The 27,219-nt window shown below is 48.9% G+C and overlaps 11 protein-coding genes across 11 annotated transcripts; 6 read left to right on the top strand and 5 right to left on the bottom strand.

Moving 5' to 3' along the window:
- Positions 1–1,968: 1,968 nt before the first annotated feature.
- Positions 1,969–3,165, top strand: HOO65_010719 (Stc1 domain protein; the record flags this gene model as incomplete). The annotated part of the gene is made up of 5 exons (XM_071005942.1): positions 1,969–2,009; positions 2,195–2,402; positions 2,473–2,604; positions 2,667–3,075; positions 3,143–3,165. The coding sequence occupies 5 exons, from the start codon at positions 1,969–1,971 to the stop codon at positions 3,163–3,165; spliced, it is 813 nt and encodes a 270-aa protein (XP_070862541.1).
- A 43-nt stretch (positions 3,166–3,208) lies between these two features.
- On the bottom strand, positions 3,209–5,077 carry HOO65_010718 (ATP-dependent DNA helicase PIF1; the record flags this gene model as incomplete). The annotated part of the gene is made up of 1 exon (XM_070999783.1): positions 3,209–5,077. The coding sequence occupies one exon, from the start codon at positions 5,075–5,077 to the stop codon at positions 3,209–3,211; it is 1,869 nt and encodes a 622-aa protein (XP_070862540.1).
- A 640-nt stretch (positions 5,078–5,717) lies between these two features.
- HOO65_010717 (Pyruvate dehydrogenase lipoamide kinase mitochondrial) lies at positions 5,718–7,645 on the bottom strand (the record flags this gene model as incomplete). The annotated part of the gene is made up of 4 exons (XM_071005612.1): positions 5,718–5,991; positions 6,172–7,178; positions 7,262–7,410; positions 7,531–7,645. The coding sequence occupies 4 exons, from the start codon at positions 7,643–7,645 to the stop codon at positions 5,718–5,720; spliced, it is 1,545 nt and encodes a 514-aa protein (XP_070862539.1).
- Positions 7,646–10,335: 2,690 nt separating this feature from the next.
- Positions 10,336–11,899, top strand: HOO65_010716 (uncharacterized protein; the record flags this gene model as incomplete). The annotated part of the gene is made up of 2 exons (XM_071005762.1): positions 10,336–11,475; positions 11,531–11,899. The coding sequence occupies 2 exons, from the start codon at positions 10,336–10,338 to the stop codon at positions 11,897–11,899; spliced, it is 1,509 nt and encodes a 502-aa protein (XP_070862538.1).
- Positions 11,900–12,508: 609 nt separating this feature from the next.
- On the bottom strand, positions 12,509–14,295 carry HOO65_010715 (Sphingosine-1-phosphate lyase; the record flags this gene model as incomplete). Its single annotated transcript, XM_071005672.1, has 2 exons — positions 12,509–14,105; positions 14,180–14,295. 2 exons carry the CDS (start codon positions 14,293–14,295, stop codon positions 12,509–12,511), a joined length of 1,713 nt encoding a protein of 570 aa, XP_070862537.1.
- Positions 14,296–15,887: 1,592 nt separating this feature from the next.
- Positions 15,888–18,050, top strand: HOO65_010714 (Gamma-glutamyltransferase ustH; the record flags this gene model as incomplete). Its single annotated transcript, XM_071005550.1, has 8 exons — positions 15,888–15,891; positions 15,952–16,112; positions 16,218–16,481; positions 16,540–16,600; positions 16,657–16,807; positions 16,865–17,156; positions 17,221–17,522; positions 17,585–18,050. 8 exons carry the CDS (start codon positions 15,888–15,890, stop codon positions 18,048–18,050), a joined length of 1,701 nt encoding a protein of 566 aa, XP_070862536.1.
- A 144-nt stretch (positions 18,051–18,194) lies between these two features.
- On the bottom strand, positions 18,195–19,995 carry HOO65_010713 (GDP-Man Man(3)GlcNAc(2)-PP-Dol alpha-1,2-mannosyltransferase; the record flags this gene model as incomplete). The annotated part of the gene is made up of 3 exons (XM_071005667.1): positions 18,195–19,364; positions 19,437–19,572; positions 19,655–19,995. The coding sequence occupies 3 exons, from the start codon at positions 19,993–19,995 to the stop codon at positions 18,195–18,197; spliced, it is 1,647 nt and encodes a 548-aa protein (XP_070862535.1).
- Positions 19,996–20,563: 568 nt separating this feature from the next.
- HOO65_010712 (uncharacterized protein) lies at positions 20,564–21,580 on the top strand (the record flags this gene model as incomplete). Its single annotated transcript, XM_070999782.1, has 1 exon — positions 20,564–21,580. The coding sequence occupies one exon, from the start codon at positions 20,564–20,566 to the stop codon at positions 21,578–21,580; it is 1,017 nt and encodes a 338-aa protein (XP_070862534.1).
- Positions 21,581–21,939: 359 nt separating this feature from the next.
- On the bottom strand, positions 21,940–22,811 carry HOO65_010711 (Syntaxin-12; the record flags this gene model as incomplete). The annotated part of the gene is made up of 2 exons (XM_071006092.1): positions 21,940–22,461; positions 22,530–22,811. 2 exons carry the CDS (start codon positions 22,809–22,811, stop codon positions 21,940–21,942), a joined length of 804 nt encoding a protein of 267 aa, XP_070862533.1.
- A 742-nt stretch (positions 22,812–23,553) lies between these two features.
- HOO65_010710 (Nucleoporin NDC1) lies at positions 23,554–25,579 on the top strand (the record flags this gene model as incomplete). The annotated part of the gene is made up of 3 exons (XM_071005583.1): positions 23,554–23,692; positions 23,757–24,574; positions 24,638–25,579. 3 exons carry the CDS (start codon positions 23,554–23,556, stop codon positions 25,577–25,579), a joined length of 1,899 nt encoding a protein of 632 aa, XP_070862532.1.
- A 489-nt stretch (positions 25,580–26,068) lies between these two features.
- HOO65_010709 (Nuclear envelope protein ndc1) lies at positions 26,069–26,890 on the top strand (the record flags this gene model as incomplete). Its single annotated transcript, XM_071006109.1, has 3 exons — positions 26,069–26,534; positions 26,594–26,798; positions 26,872–26,890. 3 exons carry the CDS (start codon positions 26,069–26,071, stop codon positions 26,888–26,890), a joined length of 690 nt encoding a protein of 229 aa, XP_070862531.1.
- Positions 26,891–27,219: the final 329 nt, after the last annotated feature.

Here is a 27,219-nt window from a genome sequence, read left to right as displayed (position 1 = left end):
AATGCCCCAGTATGGGGGCTTAGTACATTTGGCGTCACGTCTATGTACTTGGCGTATTTGACTTAGCAGTGGTGGTACTACTTCTCCTACAACTGTTTTTTTCCTTTCTTTGTCATCAAACGAGCGGCGGCAATACTAGGACTTGCTATTACTATGACCTAAAGACCCTGACCCTTCACAAAGGAGAGAGGTTTGCCAATGTTTCAGTTATTCAGCTGTTTACTTGGGTTGGCGGTCAGACTGAGTTGGTTGTTTTGGCCTCAGCCAAAGGAGTATGAGTAATATATAAGTCGTGGAGTGTAACCAACCAAAGAAGACTGCCAGACATTCTTTGATTCCCACTCCTTGGTTATACTCTAAGATAAGATAAGACAGAATCTACACTTATCCTTATCAGCAAATACACCTGATGAGTCTATCTTTGGAAATAGTCTGTATCTGCTGTTGGACGTGGTTGTATACAGGAGAGGCAAAGCTCAAATTAGGGCACCTGCTTATAGTGATTATGGATGTCACCGCCATAAAATGCGCCTTGCATTGGCCATGAATACGTTTAAATGTCATCTGGCACGCCATCTTACGACGTCTTGAGGCGGTGAATCCAATCTGTGGTGTCCCCCACCCCAGAAGGATTGCTCTAGGAATGATGGACGTCAACCAAGAAGCAAGTGACCCCCCTCTACGTAAGTATGCTATACATATAGGGGATACATTACATATGTACATGATCTGGACTTGATGTCATGTCATGCGCAACACGCAGGAGAAGTCTTCGCATGACTGACTGATCTTGGCCTCCAACTTCTTGCTACTCCTCACCACAATATTGGAGTTTTCTAAAGAAGGAGTGAAGACGCAAATCCTAGCGCAAATCGGGTTTAGAGCGAATGCACGTGCTTGCTGAAATTTGTCGTAGTTTTATGGTAGTCGAGAATGTCCAAGCTGCGCATGTTGATCATCTTGCCTAGCGTTACATTAGACTAGGCCGAGTTGAACTTTGCACGCTGGATGTAAAGCAGGGTGGCGTGTAAAATCATCGTGAGGTTCGCCAAAATCTGGATGGAATATAATTACCGGCCGGAGGCGATTTGCCAGGAACAAGTATTAACCGGGTTGGTGGCCGAGTGGTTAAGGCGCTGTGTTCAAGGCATCACTTGAATTCCTTATGCCCGAGAAGGGTTCCACAGTTCCGAGAGGATCGCGCGTTCGAATCGCGCCCAACTCAACATTTCATTTTTTTGATAGTGTTTCTTTCCCTTTTGCGTTAATCTCGAAGAAGTTCGCAGTTAGAAATGGACAGTTGATATATCTTTCTTGCTTGGTTGCCTTTTTTGGTGAATATTGCACGTGTGGGCGGCCATAACCTAGTAAAGAAATGTACCGACTAATAGCTGTGTATATGCAGAAGAATGTGCTGAAAATAAACGATACTTGGATGAAGGAAACAACAGATATAATCTTGAGAAAGCTTCATTGGATTCCACAGCTCATTGGGCCTTCACCTAGGAAAAGTAGTCTGCTTTTTTTTGTACATATCTCACCAGACCATCGTGCAACTTACGTGCAGCTAGTCCCGCGTGTTTACTATATAAGTAATCCTATTTGGGAAGGAAAAGAGGAGACATGTTGTTACACATACAGAGCAAACACTTGATTTGGGCATGCCAAACTTGTCTTTATCAGTTTTAGGCAGTTGCCAGACAAGCTATGGACCAGTCAGTGTCTGATAGATGGCAAAGAGTCTTTGGAGTTTTCATGCAATCTTTTCGTTTCATTTGATGTGGGTTTGGTGTCTGAGTGTGAATGCTTCCCCTCAACTTTATCGTAGTCTTCTGACTGCACTTTCTTCTCTACCTTCTACAACTTGGCTGCCCTGCCGCTGATTTTTTTCCTCTCCAAGAAGCCGCCATCACCAATTTCTACGCCGTCTGATTTTAGCTTAGTCCATTCATCCTCTTAGCCCGCATCATGCCGTCACACTTCAAGGCACCGCCTTCTAGCTTTCGACAGTAAGTCAATGGTGAAACTCGGAATGAGGATATCAATGCAACTAACGTTTCGGTGTAAATACAGACAGAACCGCCCTCGATATGACCAGCGAGTTTCCCATCCCAAGCAGCCTTATAGTAGCACCACAACAACTGCGAGTCTAATGCAATGTCTACTGTAGATACATATGTGCACAATGTGGCAGCTGGTGCAAGATCGACGAGTTTTCTGTTGCCGAGATAAACAAGCTCATTAAGCGCCAGAGAAGCGAGAAAGTAACCGCCGAGAAAAGCGGGTTGGTGTGCAAAAAGCACACAGCTAACATAGAAGCTTTGTATCTCTGCAACGGCCCGTGTAACCGCGAGCAGCCTGCTAGCTGCTACAGTGTGTCAACACGCAAGAACGGCGACTACGTGAGTTAGATAGGCCTATCAAGTCGAAAAGGAAGAGATGGAAATTTTAACTTTGGCTTGCTCGTATTAGATTTGCAGCGAATGCTCTATCTGGAAAGGTATGGTTAATCGCGGCACAGCTATTGCCGCTCCGGGCCACCAAGTATCTGTTGATGAAATACAAGAAACACATTACAAGGACCCGGCATTAGCCTATCCGATGGTAGGTTCAGGGCTCTGATATACTGTGGTAGGCTCTTGAAGATCATACTGACTAAGCTACAGGTCCGTATCGAACTCGACCTCAAGCGTAGAATCCAAGGTTTTGCTGCAAGAAGGGAGCTACCCGTGCCTTGTATACAAGGCCCCGGGAGGTATTATGTCCCCAGCACCACTCAGGAGCGACTTGATCAGGGGTTTGATGCACATGCTGCTAAGCACCCTGAGATGGTCCGGCACCAGTACAAAGGCTTTGTCCCGCCTGCAGCGTTCCGGAAGGAATATGAAGCAATGATGTCTGAAGAGACGGGAAATGTCCAGGATGGCGCCGCTAAAGGCCAGAGCAACTCGGCCAAGAATCCAGACTCTAGTACTGGGAAGGGAAAGGCCAGCCTACAGGCCCCAGTGCATATCGAGTCGAAGCACAACAAGAAAAGCCAGCAGCTATATATCCAGGAGTACGGCAGATGGGTTGGTAAGCTACTATTTGTGGTTTTGTTATGGGCATATGATGAAGCTAACGAACGGGGTTCCTCATACAGACAAGAAAAAGCCCACTCTTTGATAGCTGGAAGGCAAATAATAATATCATGTGTGTGTGCTATGTTTTACTTTCCATAGTCCGAACCGAACGTTTGTCTGTAAAAGTCGCGAACCTCTGGGCTTCCATCCTGGAGTGTATAAAGTCCCTCGGGGTTTCCTTCCACTCTGAGACCAGAGAGCCTGGTAGCTCGTGATAACGCAACATAGACCTGACCCTCTGCGAATGATCTTGTTAAATCGATAGCAACCTGGTCTAATGTCATGCCTTGCGACTTGTGAATGCTCATGGCCCAACCTGGGGTTAGGGGGAACTGGGTTCGGTATAATGTAGGCGGCCCATGTTCTTCCAAGACTCGAAGGCGACCACCAAGCTCACTGGGATACCGGAGGTTGCGGATTCTGTATTTTTTAGCTTCTAATTCATGAACCAGCGGTACAGGTAGACAATCGGGAAGGATGATTTGGGGCTCGCCACTACCAAATCGGACTACGGGAGCCATTAAATTTTCTCCATCTACCTCTTCAATAAACTCGCTGACCTGATTACCTTCTAAACTGCGACTGTAGTGTCTCGACAATTGATGCTCAGTGGGCTTGCAGAAATCTACAATAGTACCATGGGCACCATTGAAGAGACCAGAAGATATATCTAAGTTGGCTAGTAATATGACAGGCATCCCTACTGTGAGATGGAGATTGGGTTCATATCTGTGGTCTTTTAAGGCATGCAAGGTGCCATCAGCAAGTCTTTTCTTAAGAGGCTTGAGATGAGGATAGGTCTCGAAGTGGCAGCGAAATTTATCGAATGAGTAGCTTCGAATAGTTGGCTTCATTTCCTTGAGAAGCTCTTGAAGCTTCAAGTTATTGAAATATGAGACTTCGGCTTTTGTAGGGAAGAGTCGCGTGGCTTGTTTCAGGGCGCCTGGGCGGTTTGCATCTCGATTTGGATCGACTAGTATATCAACATCGGCCTTGGTGAAGGTTCCAAGGCGGAATCTATTGAGAATACCGAGGAATAGGGTATCTTCTTTTTGCCGAAACACGGTTTTCAGCTCAATGTTCGTAAAGTTGCTGGATTTCCAAGCGCGAGACTTGAATGCCCATTTCTGAGTTGAAGACCACTTTCCATGGTTATGAGGACATGAAACTCCTGATCCCGTATTTTGAGATATCTCCTTGAGCCTTTCGCCACACATGATGCAGTTTTGGAAAGGGAGGACAGGCGGCAGCTGGAAAAAGTCACCGACTACTATAACTTGACAACCACCGAAAGGCATGCATCGAATTTTGTGCGCCACACTTTCCCCGGAGTCTTTTCCAAGGATATCTTTTATCTTCTTAGCTCGATGATGAGCCATCACAGCACTGAGTCGTGCAAGATGATGGTTCTCAACCATGCTCACCTCATCAATGATAAGGACATCGACATTATCCATACGATGCTTTGGTTTGGCTGACATCGCTTGCTTACAGAGTGTTTGTAGTGGGTATGAGTAAGCTTCTGGCGTCCATCCCGCGAAAGCCCATGTAGTCATGCCGTTGACATTGAAGGCAGCCTTTCCTGTTGGTGCAGTAACTATAACATACTTCCCAATGGACCGGAGAGTCTTGGCAGCTGCATGAAGAACAGCGGATTTGCCTGTGCCGGCTGCCCCAGTGTAAAAGACATTACGACCGGCGAGAATCAGATTGACAACATGTTGCTGTTCATCGTTTAGCGCAATGTCTGGACTAGGAGAGGGGAAATTTTTGGCTGCATGGGGAGTTTTGTAGGCACTAGAGCGGACTGGCTGGACGCAGGAGGCTGGCCCCAATGAGGGCTTGATATGCGTTTCGTTTGCATCCAAAAGGTCTTGAGCGAAAACGTGCTGCTTGCTTTGAGGGCCGGACAGAAGTGCCCGATATGTCCGGCGAAAAAAACCGGCGAGGGACATGCTGAGAGCTTGATATCTATCATAGAAATCTAATGGTCATCATGATGGTGTTTAAAGAAGCTACGATGGAAACAATGCCAAGTCATCAGTCGTCAAACTAAACTCAGAAATTTGATGCTCCATGACGAAGAGTACTGAATACAACCTAGATACCGAGGCAACAAGAGCTATTCCTGGAAATGTTTGTTTATTATTCATATCAAAAGTAGCCAAAACGAAATAGTACCATAAGGAGAAGAAGTAAAAACACAATAAAAACAGGCCAATAAGGACATCAAAAAGCATGCAAAAAAAGTGAAAGAGAGAAATACGCCATGGGCATCGAGAGGGCTGATAGTGTGAGTCAGATTGTGAGGTCAAACCAGTACATGGAATAGCTGGGTGGCAAAGAAAAGAATCAACCTGTAATAATGTCAGGGTGGGATAATGTTACAGTAGTAGGTGCGCTTTAATCTAAGGGGGATGAGTAGGAAGAGTCTCTGCGAGACGTATCCCAAGACGGCATGGCAACCGAGGAGCAATATAGTCGATTGCCAAAAAGATATGTGATAATATGAGAGAAGAGCCTCTTTTTGCCAGTACGCGGAAGCCGGCCCCATTTGTGGAACATAGGGCCCAGAAATGACCTACTGCTACCGGGCTAGAGCTGGTGGTCGTCCTGGTTTAACCGGCTAGCGCCCTCGTTGACCATAGCCTCAGCATCACCGACTTGACGACGCTCGCTAATCTCCATGAGTTCGTGAGGACTTTTGAGACGAGAGCGTGCGAGATAGCGTAGCGGCATAGAAAGGCTACGCGTGTTGACGGGTGGCATGTGTTTGTTTCGGTGACCGTAGTAGTAGACGGCTGGTGATGATGCTGTCTCAGCTGGATCGCGGTGGCCGGTGTAGAAGCGGCTTCCGGGCTTGGCCTCTCTCATATGCGTTGATTGCTACGGCAGAGGCTCCAGAGAGCTAGAGAGACGATTCAAGTGGAGATAGACATCGGTGCCGTATCTGTGTGGATGATACGTTGTTAGCAAAGTAAAAGCAAATATATTTCATCTGATGCGATGACGTCATTGGAGAAAACCCCCCCCCAAAAAAAGAACATACCCTTCCATGCTGATTAGCTTTAGATCGCCGCCAAAGTAGCGGGCATATAGTCGAGAAATAGGCAGACCATAACCAAAGCCAGCCATGGGCGCTTTGAAGTCGCTCTTGTCAAAGTCTGGATCGAGGCTGGGCGTACGATCGACAGTCGTGTACATATAGGTCCAGACCAGTGGTATGGCGCTGCGGGGAATGCCGCCACCCTCGTCAGAGATCTTGATAGTAATATCTTCCTTACCTTCAGCCACAATCACCTTGGTGACGGGGAAGGTGTCGGACTCTTGGCCATGACTCTCCACAACGGCACGCAGTGAATTTTTCAGGGTTTCGAAGAGCATGTGTGACAAATGGCCAGGCACATACATGAAGTTCAGATTCGGGGGGCAAACAAGCTGGATTTTGGGGGCTTCGAACAGGCCGTAGTGATCCTCGCATACGAAGCGGGCGTTCTCAATGGCTTCCTGTGCAAGTTCCTTGACATTTGTCTTAGTGCAGATGATACCAACATAAGACGGGTCGCGATAGTGACTGTGGTCGGTTAGGGCAATGTGCTGGCCGATGAGCATACGAATACCAATGCGGGACATGTAGAAACGGTCCAGGAAAGCTTGTATATTGTTGTCAATTTGCATTCGCTGGCGCTTGCGCTTGTATTCAAGAACGCCTTGTGCCATGGTGGTTACAACAGAATCGTGCCGTCGCTTGATGAGCTTTAGAGTATCGGAGAAGCGCTTATTGAAAAGCTGAAGATCGGCAGGCCACATGGCCATGTCGTCGACAAGGGCAAAGTATCGCCGTGCAGAGACACTTGGCCTTTTGTGTAGGAGATGGGAGGCACCGTCTCCATAGTTGTTGCCGAAGCCATTCGCAGCTTGGTATTTCGATTCCTCTAGGCTTGGGTTGGGGGTTGCTTCGGAGAGCAGGCGGCTTTGCTTGTGGCCTCGCGCGGGCGAGAGGAGCCGATCACGGACTTCGCGGTCGAGTTTTGGTCGAGAAAGAGCAGTGATTTCCTACAAGTAGTCGAGAGTTAGCGACAAGGTCGCATCGGGTACACGGGGAGAAGGGAGGGGGAAAGTAAAAGAGCAATAGTTACCTCGAAAGACTGAGCGTACCAATCCTGCACCTTTCTCACAGAGGGCATCTCACTGAGGCCATCTGGTAAGCTATCAAGTTCTTGAACTCTGTGGGCAAGACGAATCGGTAGCTCTTCGGCAAGAAACTGAGAGGCACGAAAGAGAGTGCCTGAACAGAGGACATGTTAGTGGCGCAGTTGCTGTGGTGTAGGGGTCTAATGCATGAAGAATAAGACAAGGAGGTTGGATGGTTGATCGGTTTTCCGGCTGAACCAGCTTCGAGACATACCAACATTAGGCTTCTCGCCAAACTGCACCATTTGACGTAAGCTCACGCCTGTGGCTGGAAAGCTAGCATAATGCCTGATGGTTTCCATCAGGCGCTCGCTGGCCTTCCAAGACATGGTAGAAGACTTGGAGAGTGGATGGCCGTAGTGATAGTGGTAGTAATGATAGTGTGTACAATATGAGCGGCCTGTGTTTTATGGGGGTTTGTGGCGTGGGGTTGTGTACTATGACGATAGCTTGTGCTTGCTCAGACGGGTGGCTTGATAGAGAATACTTTGAGAAATAAAAAGAAAAAAAAGACGTCGAGGAGTAAAGGACAAGCAAGGTTGTTGCTATAGAGAGAGAAAGACGGGCTTTGTGTGTTTGAGTCACAGTGTGAAGCGTTCTTGTCGAGAATCCTCGGATCGGAATGTAGTCATAGACAAAGCCAGCAGCAGAATTCGGACGGACCGCGCTACCGAGGCACGCACACACAAACGCACAAATGCACGCGGATTTTCGTATATTTGCTGGGGGTTGTCTAGGAGTGGAGGATAAGCTTCACATGGGCTGTTTAGTCATTAAGAAACAACACAGAATCGGCTCTGTTGGCGACGAGCAAGGGTGAGGGAGAAGGCTGTTGGGAACAGCCAATTGCGAGGACAAAGAACAAAAAATAAATAAAAGAAGAGAAATAAATCTACAAAGAAATGGACAAAATCAAGTCTCCTGTGCGATGGCCCCTCGAACGACCGATTGACTCTTAATATTCGGAGTAACGGGAATCCAATCTAATGAGCCTATGCTGGGAGCAAAGCGATGGCCGTCTTTAGTTTTTGGAGGCTTGTCTTCCCCTGGTCCACCACAGCATCCCCACTTATTTCTAGTAGCATACTCCCAGGGAGGCACTGTAATTTTGGAGTTTCCCTTGAAGAATTTGCCTGTATTTAGCTTGGAAGCGAGGCGTATCGATTGTTCTGGGATTTGCATTGAAGATAGAATAGGCTTTGCTTCTGAAGCCTCTCCTTATAATCCTATCATCGAGGGTGTCACTAGCTATCACCGCACGTCTATTGTCCGACTGCAGCCGTCGTAGCCGTCGTAGCCGTATAGCCGCCTAATGTCCCCGTTTGCCGGCATCACATGACAGTCAGATCTGGCGGTACCTGCCGCTACATAGACTGTCCCACCGTCTGATTTGTACTTTGCTAACAAAACAATCCCGGACTGCTGGAAGGCCCTTGGCTCCCCACATTTACTGCTCCCTCGCCATTTCTTGTTGGATACTCATCCGAGATTTAGCCGGGACAATTCTGTACGACCGCAACAAAATCAAGGATCACCGATGTGCAATTTGATACACAGAACAGGGTTACTAGGATAAACAGTGATGAGAAGCCTGGCCCTATAGAATCGGCTGTAAGTTAATAGACTAATAGTGGGAAATGAGCGTGGGGCTCCTAGAACCAAGATGTGCATATATATGCATAGATCCAGCGTCCAGGTTTGTGCAAATTATGTTATACATCAATAGTTGCTAGATATATATATGTAAGTGCAATAGCACCTTGATTTACTAATAAATTGCATCAAAAGGTACGGTATGCACAATATAAACGTCCTGTTGAAATCTCCGGTCTGGCCTCCCTCCATCTCAGTGGCTCAGAATGATGCCTACTTGCATACTTTTTGCCGATGGTCAAAAAGCAGCAGATTTTTGCTCCTTCTTCTTTTCTTTTTTTCGTAGCTTGTGATTTATACGCCGAGAGCATTATTTGCTCTTCTCTTCGTGTCTGTGGTCTTGGAATCAAACACAGCCTTTCCCCTTCCTTCTCTTAGGGCTCGTGTCGCAACATTTCTTCCTCTCCCCATTTTGGCTGATCCTATCGCATCTCAATCCACCTCAACGCTTGCCCTTCGTCCTCTTGTCATAGAGAAATTGATGCAAGGGAACAGGAACAACTAGCCAAATACAACAAACGGAAGGTCAGTTGAGAATTACAGCCGTTCAAGTCACCAAGTAACTCATACTTGATACCTATAGCTGTCCCAACACTTGCGATCGAATCTGCTACTTTGGACTAGACCTGGTAGTTGGGCTGTCTGTACGCGCACACATTTACTGCTGCAATTACGACCAGCAACTATTGTCTTTTCTCATATCAAAGCTTCCCACCCATTTTGGCAGGCGCGCCCGTTTGCTGAAACGTCCCAAGCGGCAGGACCCTTTGGCCTTTCTCTTTTTCCTTCACGTTCTTTCCATGATAAATCTCAATAGTGACAAGGCTGAGAAAATTTCTTTCTTCTCTATCGTCAACTTGGATTACTTCGTCATCTTATTGTACCATAAGTTATTTTCTTTATTCTCACTTAAACCTAAGGCATCAATCAATCTCGTCGCTATCACTCTCGCCCAATGCGCTTATCTTTTTGCGCGAACCGCACCCTTTATCAGCCGCTTCTCCCTTCGACAGCCACTTCACTAGAATTTCTCCCCGTAAGACTTGGCCAGACACATGTGAGGTTACCACTGCATTACTTCAAATAGCGCCCCTATTATTTCTATGCCCAACAAGCCTTGAAATTCTTGCGAGGTGTGCGAGACACGATGTGGTCCGTAGCAGCCAGTACCAACACTACTAGCAATAGCAATCCTAGCACTGCAATCGACCCCCTCTCCTCTATATTTACACCTCCCAGAAACCGAAGCCGAGCATATAGCTCATTAACCGCATCCTCGACTATCACCGCTGCTATCACTGCCCCAGGTCATTTGCGAGGGGGTAGCCAAAGTTTTAGTCCATCCCCACTACGACGCAGTACGAAAATGCTCGCTACTGGGTTGCAACCAGAAACCCCGGCGCAATATCAACATCAGCCTACATCAGAGGCCAAAGACGGCCATTATGGGCCGGAAAACACAGGCAATAATATCCAGGAGCATGAACATGGAGGCCTTCAGCAATATTACGGCTCAGCTGAGTCGGTGTCCATGCATTCAGCATCTTCCTCACCACCAGCGGAATCAATAGCGTTAAACTCACGGTCAGGGTCCTCTAGCTCAGCATCTGGACTGGCGCATGATGCTAGCCCAGATTGGGAGTTGGGTCTTGACAAAAATACTGAGTACTATAATAATAATCAGTCATTAGCGGAGCATCTGCGCCTTGCAAATGAACGAAATCGACATCGCCGGAACGAAAGCGAGAGCAGTTTATTTCGGACCCCGATACGCCGCGCATTAGGAACTAGCCATGCTTATGATGCTGCAGCAAAAGCCGCACTTGCGAAGCGGCTCGATGACTTGACAGCGTGTATTCGGGCATCTGGCGATCTCAGTCCTCTTGCTGTGGCTTCATTGCATACAAAACTAGACGATCTAGAGGTGACCCTTTACGATCCAGCCTCGAGTCGCGCCTGTTTCAACGACGCATTGGACAGTACTTATGACCCTAACGGAACCCCTACAGCAAGTAGCCCCATTCGAGCAAGACCCGGCTTTGCGCGACCAAGATTTGCACGGCCCATGAGTCTCGACTTTGATGCTTCTCCGTTACGGCAGTCCTTATTTGGGTCGCGCTTCAGCGATGTGAGTGCCATGCTCAGGGAAAGTCGATCGAATTCACCACAGCGTCCACAAAGCAGACAGTCATGCTCGCGAACACAGACACCTACTCCACAATCAATGCTGCATAAACATAATGACGTTATCGAGGAAGCTGACAGTGGGGAGAGCGAGTATGATGAGGAACATATGGACGAAGATGAAGACAACGACGAAGACGATGACGAAGACGATGAAGACGAAGAAAATACCGAACAGGCTCAGCCTCTCCTGCAAATTACCCGTGTGTCTCATGGCATGTCCAAGGAAGATGCTCGTCTTGTCATTGCGGAAACTGAAAAACTGAACGAAAACTTAGAGGGCCTGATTAACAATCTAAGAGCTCGCCAAGAAGAAACAGATGTACATCTTTCTTTACTACCTTACTCCTTGCTTTTTGGAAACTAACCGTCTCTAGCACATTCAAACTATCTTAGTCGAGCGGGCCGAACGAGCAGCCCAGCGCATTCTCTTCCTACAAGGCCGGGTCACTCACCTTGAAAATGAGCTTCACGAAAACGACTCGGAGCTAGCTTATCTAAGAATCTGCCTAAAGGGCATCGAAGTGCAAGTTCCGCGCGACAACATAGACCCAGAACTCTACCAAAGCATACAGTATTTCAAAGATGACTGGGCACAACTCAAGAAGAAACGAATTGCTCAGAAGGCAGCTGACATGCAGGCATATGAACAAACACCAAGGCCCTCATCATTAGCACCCCCTTCACTTTCACCTTCTACACAGAAACATTCATTTTCAAGTGGCCAACTGCATACGGCATACTAATGTGACGCCATATAGCCTAGTGGCTTCTTGATTTTCGCAAGGCTTACTTCACTGTTGTTATAACGACGGTTGCTTTGTTCACCTCTCCTTACTTTTTTACCCCGACCGCATAGCGGCATGATGATATTTACGACCTTCTGCATACCATGATCTTCTAGCGTGGTCTACCATTGTTGCGTGTGACTCCACGGAACGTCTGTTGTCTTTTTTTCCTTGTTTCTTTTCTTTTGCTACATACCCCCGTTGCGATACCATCTTTCCAGCACACAATCTAGACAGCGTACTTGTCTCATTACATTTATTTTTCAGCAAAACATGGTGATATTTACACAAATGACCATGACTTAAGCCATGCTTAATGTATAGTTGTGATGGGAACCTTGCATGATGATAAAAAAGCGTAAAATACTACTAAGCGTAACATTGAAAAAGCATAAGTGCCGGAACGGCCTGTATCCAAGAACACATCATACAAACAATACAAAACACACAGCCAGCCTGTGGTTCTGAAAACTACAAGGCTTTCCTTTCTTCGTGGCTACATCGGCCTTTATAAACATCAACGTCAAGGGGCCCTCAACAAAGAGCCATGGTGAACCATCTGTCCTGCTATGCCTTGTATAGCAAATCTAGGAAGCCTGACGCTAAATCCACTACCACGCTCTTATTCGGCAGTGATCCGGCTACGCCATATAGTACTGCGGAGTCGCCTGTGGGCTTCTTGGCTGCTTTTCCCTGCTTAGCCAGCAACCGGCTCTTCTCGCGCTGTGCAACAATGACCTCCTCGAGGTCCTTGATCAGCTGCTCCCACACCTTGACAATAGGCATTGTGACTGCAACATGGATAGCTGCTGGGTTCTGCAGCGCATTTAGGTGCCAGCCCTTGGCTGACATGGCATCGGAGATATCATACGTGTTTAGTGTGCGTGCGCGGAATGCGACGACCGAGATCTTCGGATCGCCAATGATGGCCAGCTCGCTAGAGAGGCTTGGCTGTGTTTCGATAGCGGTGCGGATGTTACGCGTAGTGCTGACAATCTTCCTGCAGGCATCGAGGTAGCCGTCCTGGCCGACGTTCATCATGCTCGTCCAGCAGCCGGCAATCAGAGCACCGGGCCGACTACCAGCAAGGCCAGGGGATGCGTAGATGCCACCGCTCCAGTCCGGTGATACGTAGTACTGGAAGAGACGTAGGCGAGCAGACCGGTATAACACTGTTGAGTTGCCCTTAGGTGCAAAGCCGTACTTATGTGTATCGCAGCTGATTGATGTCACACCAGGCAAGCGGAAATCAAAAGCTGGTGTTTCGAAGCCTGCGCGTTCAAGGAAGGGCATCAGGAAGGAGCCCAGGCAACAGTCGACATGTAGGCATATGTCATTTTTGATGGAAAGATCTGAGAGCGCGGAGATGTCGTCTACGATGCCATGGGGGAAATTAGGCGCAGAGCCAACTAGCAAGACCGTGTTGCGCGTTATTAGGCGCGAGACGGCCTTAATGTTCACCTTGTGACTAGGGGCAGGGCACTCCACCAGATGCATTTTAATTTTGAAATACTCGCAGGCCTTTCGGAAAGCAACATGGGCGGTTTCAGGGAGAATCATCTCAGGCTCGGTGATGCCATGCTCCAAGTAGCCGCGCTGGCGAGCCGCTAGACAGGCCATGAGAATGCTGTCAGTGCCGCCGGATGAAGTGACACCGGCAGCGCCTTCAGGAGCATTAAACAGAGATAGGACCATTGCGACAACCTCGGCCTCCATTTTGCGCACGCCGGGGAAAACATCGGGGTGGATGGGGTTAGAGACGGTGAACTTGCCGTAGGCTTCGGTTTGTAAGCGGATCAGATCATCCTCGCCATGGTACACCGTGCCAGAAACGCAGCCGTCCTCCCAGCGGGTGTGGTCCATATTTGCGAGTGTTTCCAGTTCCTTCAGCAAGGCTTCTTCACTAAGACCCTTTCGCGGGAGAACCGTGTTGCGGGTCATGCCTGCAGGGACCAGCTTCTTCTCAAGCTTTGCCAGTGCGTCACCGACATCTTTTTCCACCTGCGACCGAACGCTGGGTGTTTGCAGCAGATAGCCGTATAGGACTCGACGGATGCTATGATATATCTCGACCATGGTTCCGATGGGACCGCGGCCCTTGAGTTTATAGAAAGCCCGGCGCGACCAGCGAAGAACGAAGAAGAAGAAGACAACATTTCGGATACTAATGCGGCACGTAGCCTTGTTAGTCTGCCGTCTTATGCCACAGCATGATGGGAGAACCGCACGAAAACTCACCTGTCCAGAGACACCAGATCAGACGCCCGTTGTGGTCTCTTCGCCAGCGCAATGTGCAGCATTTGTAAGAAGGCGCCAGGCAGGGCCTTTGTTCCGGCTACAACGCTGGAGACCATGTTGGTAGAGGATATCAAGCAGACAAGCAGGCGACTTAGACGGGCTCAATCAGCCTCGGGTAGTCGAAGAGGAAGAGCTAGTGAGAGAGTAGGATAAAAGATGAATGAGGAGCGAGGAGGACAAAGGCAGGCGCAATATTAAAATGCCGAAAATTGGGCCAAGCCAGAGAAGATCGCTGTTGACAGTGGTGTGTATTACAGGGGAGTAATAGCTGTAATACGCGCAATGTGCGCTGTATTTGTGGCGGCTATAGAAGGGTTAAAGTGACCGTCGCAGCTAGACAGACAGGGATTTGGCACGTTTCATAGACGAGAATCACAAGCTAAAGGAAAAGAAAAGACGGGCAGTAGATTAATGGTAATAGATTAGTAATAAGGATTTGAAGAATGAAGAAGGATAAAAAAGAAAAGACGAAGCATGTAAGAAATTCAGCCCTAGAGTCAAGGTAAGAGGGGCAGGTTTCCCCTATTTAACATCAGTCGCGATCAACTCATAGAAGGACGGGTCAATACTAGCTAGCTACAAACCAACTGTAGTGTCACTTCCAAATCAGCACCTTCTGACCACTATTCGGGCTTCGGGGGGACTTGCCTGACCTGCCACTTTGAGCCGGACTCCACATCCCATCTAGACGGATGTCGGCAGCTCGCAGGTGGTAGCAGGAAGGAATCGCTGTGGCATACTCGTTTTGAAGCATACTCGGGCGTCGGCCAGCCTCTATTTGCGGCGAGCGAGGTACGTGTTACTGCACAGAAACTATCAGGGTGATGTTATCTAGAACGGACATCAGGCTCTCAACGCCCCCAATATCCTCGCACCAGTATCCCCACATCCCCCCCTCTCCTTGCCCCAACCCTCAGTCCTGGCAAGTAGAGCTGCTCAGCACATTAGTGAGCCTCCGGATGTCGCCCACAAACTAGTGACATTTTGTCGTGCCATCGTCGCAGTTCCCTTTCTGCTTTCTGCTAGACCTGGGGGCTGACAAGGGTCCGGCTATCGCGCGCCGATAGCCGAGATCCTGTGTTTTCCTCTTTGCCTCCTCCCTGCTTGCTGCTTGGGAGCTCCGTTGCTATGCATTTCTTTCCTCTTGCAGCGGTGAGTCGTGGGTTTGTGTTGCCGAGTTGTTGACTGTGTAAGTAGATTCCAGTAGCTGTCAGCCATCTAAGTAGGGTTAGGGTGGACTGCAACGCATCAAACTCACAAGCATCGACACCAACTTCTTTTAACTATAGATCACGGACTTAGGCAATAGTACGGCTTCAATCTCCTTTATTTGCAAAGCGCGGCTAATGGTATTTTCGTCCTGGCCCTAGCTTTATCCGCTAATAAGTACCTATTGAGTAATCGTCGGTGCTTGTGCTTCTCGCACTTAGCATCGGAGTTAGAACCCTATATACTAACCCTAAGTATGGCGCTAGTTGTAGCTATCAGGCGTTTTCCTACGGCGCTGTCGTCCACTTGTGCTATGTGCAGTATTAAAATAGGCCACACGCGCTTGCTTTACCCGCCCTTTTTTTCCTCGCGCTGGCCTTTCTTTGTTATAGCCGTTCGTGTAGTGTTACCGCTGACGTCGAGCTAAGCTGCGATGACAATGAGTGAGCCTCCAACACATATCTACTGCTAGGCTTCTTTGACTAACGCACTATCTCCGAAAGAACTGACTAATAGCTTGTTGCTGGCTGTGGGCTTAGCGTCAGTGGCCGCCTTCCAGACTCAAATTGTCGTTGATAACAAGGCCAATCGCGGCAAGACTGGGGCTGTCGCCAGCGAAAGCATAGAATGCAGCGAGATTGGCCGGTCGATATTGAAACGGGGTGTAAGTAACTGACTGCGTACACGCAAAACATCCTATACGCTTCACTGGCCTTGTGCATTAGAAAGCTGCTAACATGAGACTATGCAATCACATGCAATCGTGTAGGGCACTGCTGTCGATAGCCTCATTGGCACTGTGTTGTGTGTTGGCGTTGTTGGCATGTACCACTCTGGTATTGGTGGCGGCGGCTTCCTCCTTGTTAGAGACTCCAGAGGGAAGTACGAAGCTATTGACTTTCGAGAGACGGCGCCGGCAGGGGCATCCGAAGACATGTACCGTGATAATATCGTAGACAGTATCATTGGTGGCCTGTCAGTTGGCGTTCCAGGTGAGATCCGTGGGCTGCAATATGCCCATAAGAAATACGGGGTAAGTCGTGAATGAAGTAGATGAGATAATAGCTAAATGCTGACATGGGGCTTTCCAGGTGCTGCCTTGGAAGGACTTGGTGATGCCGGCTGTGAAGGTTGCCCGTGATGGATTCAGAGGTAGGTCGGCAGTTGAGTGTATATTCCCGTTCCACAAGACATTGACATTCGTGTAGTCACTTCCGACACGATCAAGTATATAGACAAGGCACTTGCCGAGGCCCCATACAACTTTCTTGTCGAAAACCCAGTTTGGGCTGAAGACTTCGCGCCAAATGGAACTCTTCTAGGTCGTGGCGATATCATGACCCGGAAGAGATACGCCGAGTACGTTGAGCGAGATCTCGCAGTCCATAGGTCTACCCACAGCTAACACTGTTGCAGCACACTTGAAAAGATTGCCATCCAAGGCCCCGATGCTTTCTATACTGGGGAAATTGCCGAATCTCTAGTCAACACGGTCAATAGCTCTAACGGAATCTTGACATTGCAAGACTTGGAGGACTACAAGATTGAGACCCGCGAGCCCTTATCAGTGCAATATCGGAACTACACACTGCACTCGATCGGCGCGCCAGCTAGCGGCGCCATATGTCTGGGTAACTTGAAGGTCATGGAACAATATGACTCGTTGGATTGGAAGAATACGAATTTGAGTGTCCACCGCTTAGATGAGGTACTACTAGCTACCCTGTTTTTTGTTGGCAATTCTTTCCATACTGACACTACAACCTACCTAGGCTATGCGTTTTGCTTATGGAGCACGCATGAAACTTGGTGATCCGGCTTTTGTCAAGGGCGTTTCATCTTTAGAGGCTTCGTTACTGCAGGACTCAACGGCCAAAGATATCCGCAACAAGATCGACGACGACTACACGCAGCCTGTTGAGCGCTACATCCCTCAAGGCATCTTCGCCACTGAGGGACAAGGCACATCCCACATCGTCACCGCGGACAAGTTAGGCATGGCGACCAGCTTGACGACAACAATAAACCTGTTGTTTGGTGCCCAGCTGATGGATCCCCTCACAGGGATTATTCTGTATGTCTTGACTTCCCTTTTTCTACTTCCTCTTGATTAGTGTGTCTGACAACGTTATATAGTAACGATGAAATGAATGACTTCTCCGTACCCGGCCACCATAATGAATTCGGCTTCGCCCCTTCACCGTCCAACTTCATCCGCCCAGGCAAACGACCTCTCTCCAGCGTGTCGCCTGTCATAATCGACACGCCATCTGGCTCTCTGTATCTCACCATCGGCGCAGCAGGCGGTTCTCGTATCATTTCTTCGACCACCCAGACCATTTGGCACGTGATTGAGCACGGCATGATATTGGATGAAGCCCTAGCTCGTCCTCGCCAGCATGATCAGCTAATTCCGAACCAGGTGACGTTTGAGTATTCCTTTGATAATGCCACTGTGGATGCTATGAAAAACCGCGGACACCATGTGACGTGGGTCATGGAGGGGCTGAGTGCGGTGCAGGCCATCCGGGTTGGGGGAGATGGGGTGTTTGAGCCGGCATCAGAACCGAGACAGAAGAACAGCGCGGGTGTGTCTCTTTGAATCTACTTGCTATGTATTGACAGCTTGTTATTAATAGACTGGAAATTTTTCAATATAAAATCTTTAGTGCGTTGCCACAGAATACTATTAAACACAATAAAATCACTAAACTAGAAAACAACAAAGAGGCACATGGTCAGATCTTTACCGCGATAACGCCATGAGCCGTTCCATCTCCTCAATCCACCGTGTTGCAAACACATGCTCTGTGAATCGCTGCGCGCTCTGTCGTGCCCGTAGTCTCACAGCTAGTGGATCCTCCAGCGACAGTGCCTTCTCGTAGCATTGCGCAAACTCTTCAGCTGTTGTAGCATGGAAGCCTACCGGCTTTCCGTCAACCTCAGTGACAATATCAAGCTTTGGGCCGCCACTATTGTGCACGACGGGGATCAGGCCGGCAGCCTCATACTCAACAACGCCAATTCCAAAGTGCTCGTTCCACATGCCATTGACACCCACAGAGGCTTTGCTCAGCCACTGTAGAACGTTGGGCCAAGGGGCGTCCAGCACAAAGTCCACGCGGTCCTTGACACCCAACTCGTTGACTAGAAGCCGCAACTCATAAACCAGCTTTGAGTCAGCGTCATCGCGCACACTGCCAATCAACACAAGCCGTGAGCCTTCTGACGCTGGGGTGCGGGTAGCCACAAACTTGGCAAACGACTCGACAAGGATCTGGTGGTTTTTCTCAGGACGGAACTGTGCAATGCAGAGAATCACCTTTTCTCGTTGGCTTTCGCTTGCAGCAGACACTTCAATCTTGCTGGCCATTTCCTCGACAGCAACAGGCGGGTAGACCACCGTGATTGGAGCAGTAGTCTTTCCGCCACTGCCAGTCCGGTATGGCGCCCACAGCTTGTTGATATGGCCTTGAGTCCAGCTTGAGTTTGTCATGACGATGTCGACGCTAGCGCCAGCACGAGAGTATAACAGGGCAAATAACTGCCAGTATATTTTCTTTGCCTTGCCTTTCCAGCCGACACCCTGGCCCGCATTGACACCGAGATTTCCAGTAGGTGAATTTGGATCCAAAGATGTCAGCATATCAGTCGAAATCGTGGGGTAGTGCACATAGGCGCCGGTCGGGACATTTCTAAAAAGAAATTTGCACAAGCCAAGAGCAAAGGCATAGCCCATGGTGTCGATGAAGGCGTCGGGAACGACAAGCTGGAAGGCGTCCCAAGCAAGAATGAGGGAGCCAATTGATTGGCCGATGAGGGTAAATCGCGGCCATGTTGACGGGAGAACCCAATGGCGGGTCGAGAGGTAGAGGAACGTAATGGTTGGGGAGTGGAGGTCGATGTTGAATTGGTGCTGCCCATAGAAGCCATATGATTAGTGAACGGAACATGACCAAGAAACATGCCTCACTACAGCCTTGCTTACCTTTACGCGGGAGAGAATATTGCTCTTGGAAACATTCAAATCGCCAGTATAGACAACAATGCGAGCTTTGGGCCAGCGTGTTTGCGTTGCGCGAATCGCCGCCCAAAGTACCCGTTCGCCACCCCCACCAGCATTGCTACACCGAGATGAATTAGCCAAAAGAGTTAAGACGGACACTGTAGACAGGCACTATAGCGACAATGGCAGCTTCGTCTTACCAGAATGGGTGGAAGAATCCAATTATCTTTCCTCTGCCCAGGCTACTGGCAGTAGTGTTTTTACTTCCCCCAACATTGCTACCTTCAGATAGGACCTCGGGCTCAGCAACAGAGCTAAGAATGCTTGCTCTACGTCCAGCAGTTTTCGTCCGAAGATACCAGCCAAAACTAGCACCTATGGCCCTAAGCACGAATAGAACAAGGAACATGTTATAAGCACCGATAGCTATCAAGGCAAGAGCCAGATAAAGCAAAGTGTCTTGTCGAATCCATGACGACGACGATGCATTGCAGGTCATATGGGAAGACGCAGAGCATACCCCGGGATTCGACGATTCCATTGCAGGATGTTGATCTGCCGTCCACGGGCAGCCTGTAAGACTTGCGCCGACGTCCAAGGTTGTGGGGTGGTTCAAGCTTGCAATAGCTTGGCAGAAGGAAGGGTGCGGGTTTGGCCTACTCCAACCCACGTCAATGAGAATGATATATGGAGCAAAGGCACGTAATGTTGCAACTAAAGAAGAAATGAGCGAATGAGCGAATGAGCGACCGCTAGGGCCAGCTTGATGCACGTGAAAAACTGATGCAGACTCGCGGCGTAAGTGGGAGAAGAAATAGGAGCCTCACTTGTGACATGGCCAAAGTCCCACCTAGGGGACAGATGAAGAATTCCTATATGCACCCCTGTGGGGTGCTGACTAACCCGTGTAACCCATACACCCCAGGGCTTTTAGCTTATCACGAACCACGTAGGAAAATTAGTTCAAAATAGTGGCAAATAGAAATGCTCCATCCATTTTATTGATCTTATCCGGCCAATGTGGAATATGCTTTGTTGGCCAATTTTATAAATTGCATGTCGCTCCTTTCAGAACATCTGATGTCACACCTTGCGCTCTTCCTCCCATCATGAATACTTTGCGCTTGCAACAACTGTCTCGCACAGCCAGAGCTAATAGTCTTTCTTGCACCAATCAGGCTAGTATTCTATGCTCCAAATACCGCCTTCCGTCGATAGCACACTCTGGGCTACGTGTGGCAGGATCTCGCAGCTTCTTATTTGACCCTATCTTTTTGCCTGTGCAAGAAGCCGTCATCAGTTTCCATAATGTCACTGGGATTCCATGGTACCTACTAATACCGGCCTCGGGCGTGGTCCATACCCTCCTCTTCCGCATGCCAAGTTTCTTGCTAGCCCGCAAAGACAGGGACAAAGTACTGCACGGCATGCTCATGTCTCATGCCATCCAGGCGGCAACAGCCCGTGCCTACGGCAACTCATCTATCAAAAATATTCTAGCCCCCAGGCTAACGTCGCGGGCGTATCAGGCACTCGGAAAAACACCTGCGGATATGGAGCCAGGTAAAAAGCTCTCGTCGAAAGCTCTTATTGGGATATCGTTCCTCTCATGGTTCTACTCAGTCTCGCTATTTAGACGGCTTACTGGCGGCCTAAGCATCACGGGTGAACAGCTCAGCAAACCCGACCCTTCGATATTCACAGAGGGATGTCTGTGGTTCCAGGATTTAACAGCGTCAGATCCCACATATATTCTACCCCTTACCTCAATGAGCCTTATCATCTGGTCATGGATACCCAAAACAGAGGCGGGGTGGCGCGATGTGCTGGGTAAACCAGATCCCCTCAAGCCCAGTGGGATGTCGCCCTTGAGGCTTCGCGCCACGAGAGTTTCTCTTATCGCTACGCCGCTATTCATAGCAGGCCTTGACTCGTTGACAGCGGGATCCTCCCTCTTTGTCGTGTCCAGTCTTCTTTCTTTCCGAGCATTCAAACTGCTAGACAAAAAAGACTCTTTAACGGATATGCGGTTTGATAAGCTGGCAGATGCGATTGTCAACAGCCGCACATCAGTTCCCCAGGGCAACGGGCGACCGATAAGCTGGTTTATCACAAAGGCCAAGTGAGACATTCTAAAACTAGAGAGAAGACATGGCAGATTATATGAATGCACTATAATAGGGATCCTTTTGAAAGGCGAGACGCCGGATTTGAATTTCAGGGCACAAAAAAAAGCGAGATGTGTAAAAAGATATCGATAGAGACCAGCAAAAAGCAAAGCAAACAAGACACGCAATTAGACGGTTCGTAAACCAGGACACGAACAAAGGGAATAATGCGAGAAGGCAAAGCAGAGCAAAGACAAAACCTCCACGAGCGCCAGTATACCAAGTAGAACAAGAAGCAAAACAACTCCAGCCCCCGTATTGTCTTGAAGCAAAAAAGAAAAAAGAGCGGATAGCAGATAGAAGCCGCCGCCAAAGGTTTAGTCCAAGAATATGGCCAGAAGAATAATGGTGAGAATGACGGAGAGAATTAGCAACAAGATGCAGCTCTTGTTGCGCGCCGCCTTTTGGTATCTGGCAGCCTGTGCTGTTTCTGTCATGGCCCCACGGGTATCATCACGGACCTGTTCGACATTGTCGGCAATTGTGTTCAAGGATTCGCCCTGTTCTATCACAATCTGATTGACCTGGCGGAACAACATGTTGATGTCGCTAACACCGCGCTCGATATTCTGGATCTCTTCCTCGCGTTCGATAATGAGTTGCTCCTGGAAATCGACTTCGTCTTGTGGTGCTAGGTTGACAAGTTCTTGTTGCTGCAGAAGCTGCTGCTGCTGTTCTGTGAAGCCACTAGATTCCCCACCCTCGCCTTCAACAGCGGCACGGGCGGCAGTCACAGAAGCCTTCTCCTTTTCGAGTGCTAAGCGCTGGAGGCCCTGAAAGTCACGTAAAGCATCTTGAAACTGGGTGGCAACTTTGTTTTGCTCGTACTTTTGTTGTTTCTGTAGGTCTTGTTAGTGTGCCGGCCTTGGCTGAGAAAATAAAGCAGCAAGACAGCCGTCCGACGTACCGAGAGATCCTCAAAGCTCTGGAGTTTCTTGACCCCATCAGTGAGCTCTTTGCACTGATCACGAGACTTCTCTAGGAGTTTGTGCACCCGTTCTCGAAGGCGGGCAGTATCGCGGCGGGTGCCAAGGAGGTTGACGTCGGTCCGGAGCTGTGAACAAGTACGCTGGAAGGCAAAGAGACTGTTGCGCAGATCAGTGAGAAGCTTTTTGAAAGCCGGGTCGTCGCTGTATATTTCAGAGGCTCGCGGCTGCGATTCTAGGTGGGAGAGCTGATCGAATGACATTTCGTTAGGGAATATCAAGCCGTGCGTGGAGATAATAGCGCGCTGACTATGAAGAGTTCAAAGTCGATGATTACTTCTCTGCCGGTCGCAGAAGAGAGTCTCGTTTCGTAAACCGAGGCTGTGTTATATAAATTAACGTTATGCCCGTTTAAGCGCTCAAAGCAATGGAACGGTTATTAACAGGAAAAAGAGCCACGCAAGATGCAAAAGCAAGATGTCAGTAGGTGGTGGATATGCCGTAAAAGTACAATATTACCCAATAGCACGACAAATGGATCTGATTTCTAGTTTCATTCCCGTGAGGCCAAGGCAAAAGTGACGAAGCCCTTGCGATTGCGATTATCTGCACTAGCTTCTGCATCATTCCAGCAGGCTATAACCCTAGTGCTTTCTAGCCAATCAAACGCTAACAGTAGAAGGCTGCCTGCAAGAATGACAAGGGTCATATGTATCAGACTGCCCACAGCTCTGTATACATAAAAGACTGTTGTATACTTATAGCCAAGATCCTCTATCTTCACGTGACCGCAAGCTTCAACACAGACTTATCGGTTGCCATGCATTTGCAGCTTTTCGCGTGCAATTTATTTACATTAGCGTTCAAGCTTGGCTGTGCTAGTTGGCTATTTTTTTTGTAATTTCTACAGCCAATCCGGCCCCAAGCAGCTCTTTTGTCTCTGTGCTAGCACTTGAAAGTATCGTCATTATCGTCGGCGGCACAGCCCAAAGTCACCGATTCAACATGGCGCGACGAATCATCCGGACGCCTCCGTACAAGGACTTTCTACAAGCCGCTCTACACAAACGGTTCCTTACTACGGCTACCGTTCTTATAGCCACGGTCTATGTAGAGGCTATGCTCCTAGCACCATGGACCTCATGTAAGCTAGCTGCTTCCAGGCTTTGTGAAGCCATCTGCTCTGTTTGCTAATATAACATCGCTAGACCTATGGACCTGGTTTCCCATCGGCCCAACCGGTATACGGGCGTTCTTTCTATTGCTCTCTGGTATTTGGGTTCTATTCTTGCGCATCGGCCAGTACCACGTTGGCATCCGGACATCAACATCGAGTTTCAACTGCTTCGTGCAAAACACGACCAGAATGCACACCGCGGAGGTCTTCTTTGCATACCTGCTCTCGACAGCCTGCTTCTGGCCCGTCTTCCTTGCGACCCGGTCGTCGTCCTCTCAAATGAACCTGATTCAGCATGTGGGTGCGGATCGCACGCGCCTAAACGAAAAGCCGCTTTTCCTCGGCTCCTACTTGGCTCTTTTGGCCATCGCTCAATCCATCTACCATCTGTGGAAGGATGAGGATCGGCTCGCCCTCGGATGCAGCAAGGCGGGCAAGAATAAAACGAATGGCGATGATGCTATAGTGCAGCAGATAGCCCGCAGTATTCCTATCCTTCTTGTCCAGACCCTGAGCGCCAGCGTGATCATGGTCCTGATCAACACCATCGTCTATCACATGTTTCTCCGCTCAATGATCTGGAGCTGGACGTTGTCCTTGACGCGCCCATTCTACAACATGCCTCGAACCAACATGCTGCCTGCTTCATGGCCCTTGACTTTGACAACTATCATCCAGTGCAACTATAGCGGCTTTCTGTTGCTATTCATGTGGCACCTCAGCAACACTGTGTTCTCGAGTACCATTGTCAAAGAGCCCCTCAAAAATGGCCAGCCTCTTACCTCTGAGTCTAGGGATCCTAACGGCAGTCTTCTTAATGGATTAAAGAGCAAAAAGCTCTCTGCCAAGGTATGTTGTAGTCACGATAAATCCTATGACCGCAAACCTCTCGTTACTAATACTTATGTCTAGGCCTTTGCTTTGTGGGAACTCAACCACATCTCTCGCTCGTTCCCCGAAAGACGCAAGGCCATTTTTGAGGATATCGATCGCAAAGATGGTGCTATGTGGTCGCAAGTGTGTATGGTTTGCATAAACACACTGAAGACCATCGACAACAGAATCGCTGCTTACGATGCACCCCCGCCCTCCCCCGCCCCTGTTCAGGCTTCCCAGGCGGTTGAGCCTAAACGCCGGTCATTCGCTCCTGTAAAAGAAGATGCCATCTTCCAGCCTCAGTCCAAGGAGGTCACGATCAAGGGCGAGTTAGAGAAGGCCATCGGCCATGCTATCACTTCAGGCTCGCAGACTTCGACTGGTCTGAGCCCCATGGCCAGGAAGACACTGAAGCAGGCCCGCGATCGCTTTATTACCAAGGAACAACAGGAATCTCTTGCTCCCGAACACGTCGCTGGCTGGTTCAGGAAAATGGCTCTCAAGGTTATTGAAAATGAGTATTTCGGTCCCTTTTTCCGGGAAGAATTCCGCAAGCGCTTTGCTGCCGCTGTTCTGGGCACTCCCTATGCTGAGGTCAGCATGTACATTAACGCTGCCGCCTCGTTGAGTGGTCTCGTAGTGTCGAGTTTGACAGACGATAAGCTTGGGAAGGTGTACCTAGATGTGGGAAATGTAGTACGAGTGTTTACTGCCATAATTCTCAACATTGAGCACTTCAAGTCGAGTTTCCCGATGCACTGGACGGACATTGAGGCTGTGCGCGAGTGCCCAGAAGTCAATGCAGTTTTGGATGAGATGAAAAACGGCCTGCGGGCTATAATGGCGGAGTTTGAGCAGTATGCTACCGATCTGCGGTTAACACAGACGGATCTCAGACTCGCCAAAGAAGCCTGTGCTGAACAGCCAGCTGAGGCGGGCCCTGCTGGTGGAAGGAGTGAGATGCGGGAGATTCAGTAGGGAGAGTCTTTGGTTGGGATGCATGCATACATAGTGAAGGGTGAGTTATAGAAAGGATGTCTTTCTCTAGCTACTGAGCCTGAAAATTCCTAGCATCGTGGTGTGGGCTGGGTCATTAGTGCGTTATACAGGCGTCTTGGGTTTTACTGCTTTACTTCAGTGCGTTGGTCTTCTGTCTCCTGTTTAGCCAAAATATCATCAACATATAACAATAAAGAGCCATTATCAAACAACTGCTGGACTACAACGCCTAGAGCTTCATAATCCAAGCTGAGGCAGGGCCACCGAGCCATAGGGCTTAGATTGCTTGTTATATGGTCTAAAGTGCGATGCTACGTAAACTTATGTAAGAATCAGTGACTCATGACCGATTTGCTAATAAGTTACGTCACACGTCGACGCAATTCAAGCAGAGTGTATAAAGGCAGCATCGTTTTGCCACTCTAAAGTTGTTTCGCACAATACACACCAACACCCCACCCCAACAGTATGGCATCCGCATCTGAGCAGATCACTACAGCCCTGTCCTCCCTCTGGCCCCCGCCCCGAATTCTCTCTCTTCTCGAAGAGCTGCACAAACGCGCACTTGCCGAGGAGCCGTTTCTTTCGACCGACTCTCACGACTCGGCCCTGGAAAAGTTTGTAGCCCTTGACCCCGACAAAAGCGCCCTCGTCTACCTGCTCTTACGCGCCTCCGGGGCCCGCAATGTCATTGAGGCTGGTACCTCGTATGGTCTGAGCACTATTTATCTGGCCCTAGCCGTCGGCCAGAATGCCAAGGGTGGCAGTGGAAAGGTTATTGCGACAGAGCTGGAGGCTTCAAAGGCCAAGGTCGCCCGTGAGCATTGGAAACGGGCAGGTAGCGAGATTGAGAACACAATCGAGTTGCGTGAGGGAGACATCCTAAGGACACTTGACACCGACATGCCGCCTATCGATTTCCTACTACTAGATAGTAAGTATACAGCCTTGTCCCAACGCCCGTGTAAAGATCGTCGGCCTAATGCGTGATAGTATGGTGTGTTCTGGCATTGCCCATTGTTAAGCTGCTTCACAGCAAGCTTCGCCCTGGTGCGATGATTGTCGCCGACAACACCATCGCAGCTAAAGCGGGATACTCGGATTTGATGGAATACTTGAACGACAAGGCAAACGGCTTCCGCCTTACTCAGGCTCCGTACACTGGAGGACTAATGATTGCCGTTTATGACCCGCAGAGGTAGATTACGCAAATGTGGATTAAAACGTTGTTTAGTGCATATATTAGTCATGCACATTCTAATATTGTGCAGCTCCCCACACTACGCATAATGGCGCCCAATCAAACCCCTGGGTTTCCGTGAATGACTAAGCCTCTAATTTCCTTATTCCTCTCCTTCGCGCTTCGAGAAGTCCTCCTTTGCCCTCTATCACCCCGTCTTCTTGTCTTTAGGGATGCGCAATGGCTGATTTCATATTGAATCACGCCTCATTCATACTCTCGTGATACCTTTGTTCTTATTCTTCTTTTAATTTTCTCGTCTCTCCTTTAAAAAAAATCGGCTTTTTTACTTTTACTTTTTAATTTTGTTGCCTTGTCCTGGCGCCTCAAGACCTAGCCGTAGTAGCGCATCTGTACGAAGGTCTTCATTCTCGACGCG

This window comes from Ceratocystis lukuohia (genome assembly GCF_044167205.1).
Source record: "Ceratocystis lukuohia strain C4212 chromosome Unknown Supercontig1_pilon, whole genome shotgun sequence".
In the NCBI taxonomy this organism is placed as follows: Eukaryota; Fungi; Ascomycota; class Sordariomycetes; order Microascales; family Ceratocystidaceae; genus Ceratocystis; species Ceratocystis lukuohia.
The sequence above is the reverse complement of the archived record's forward strand: the minus strand, read 5'-3'. Positions and strand labels throughout refer to the sequence as shown.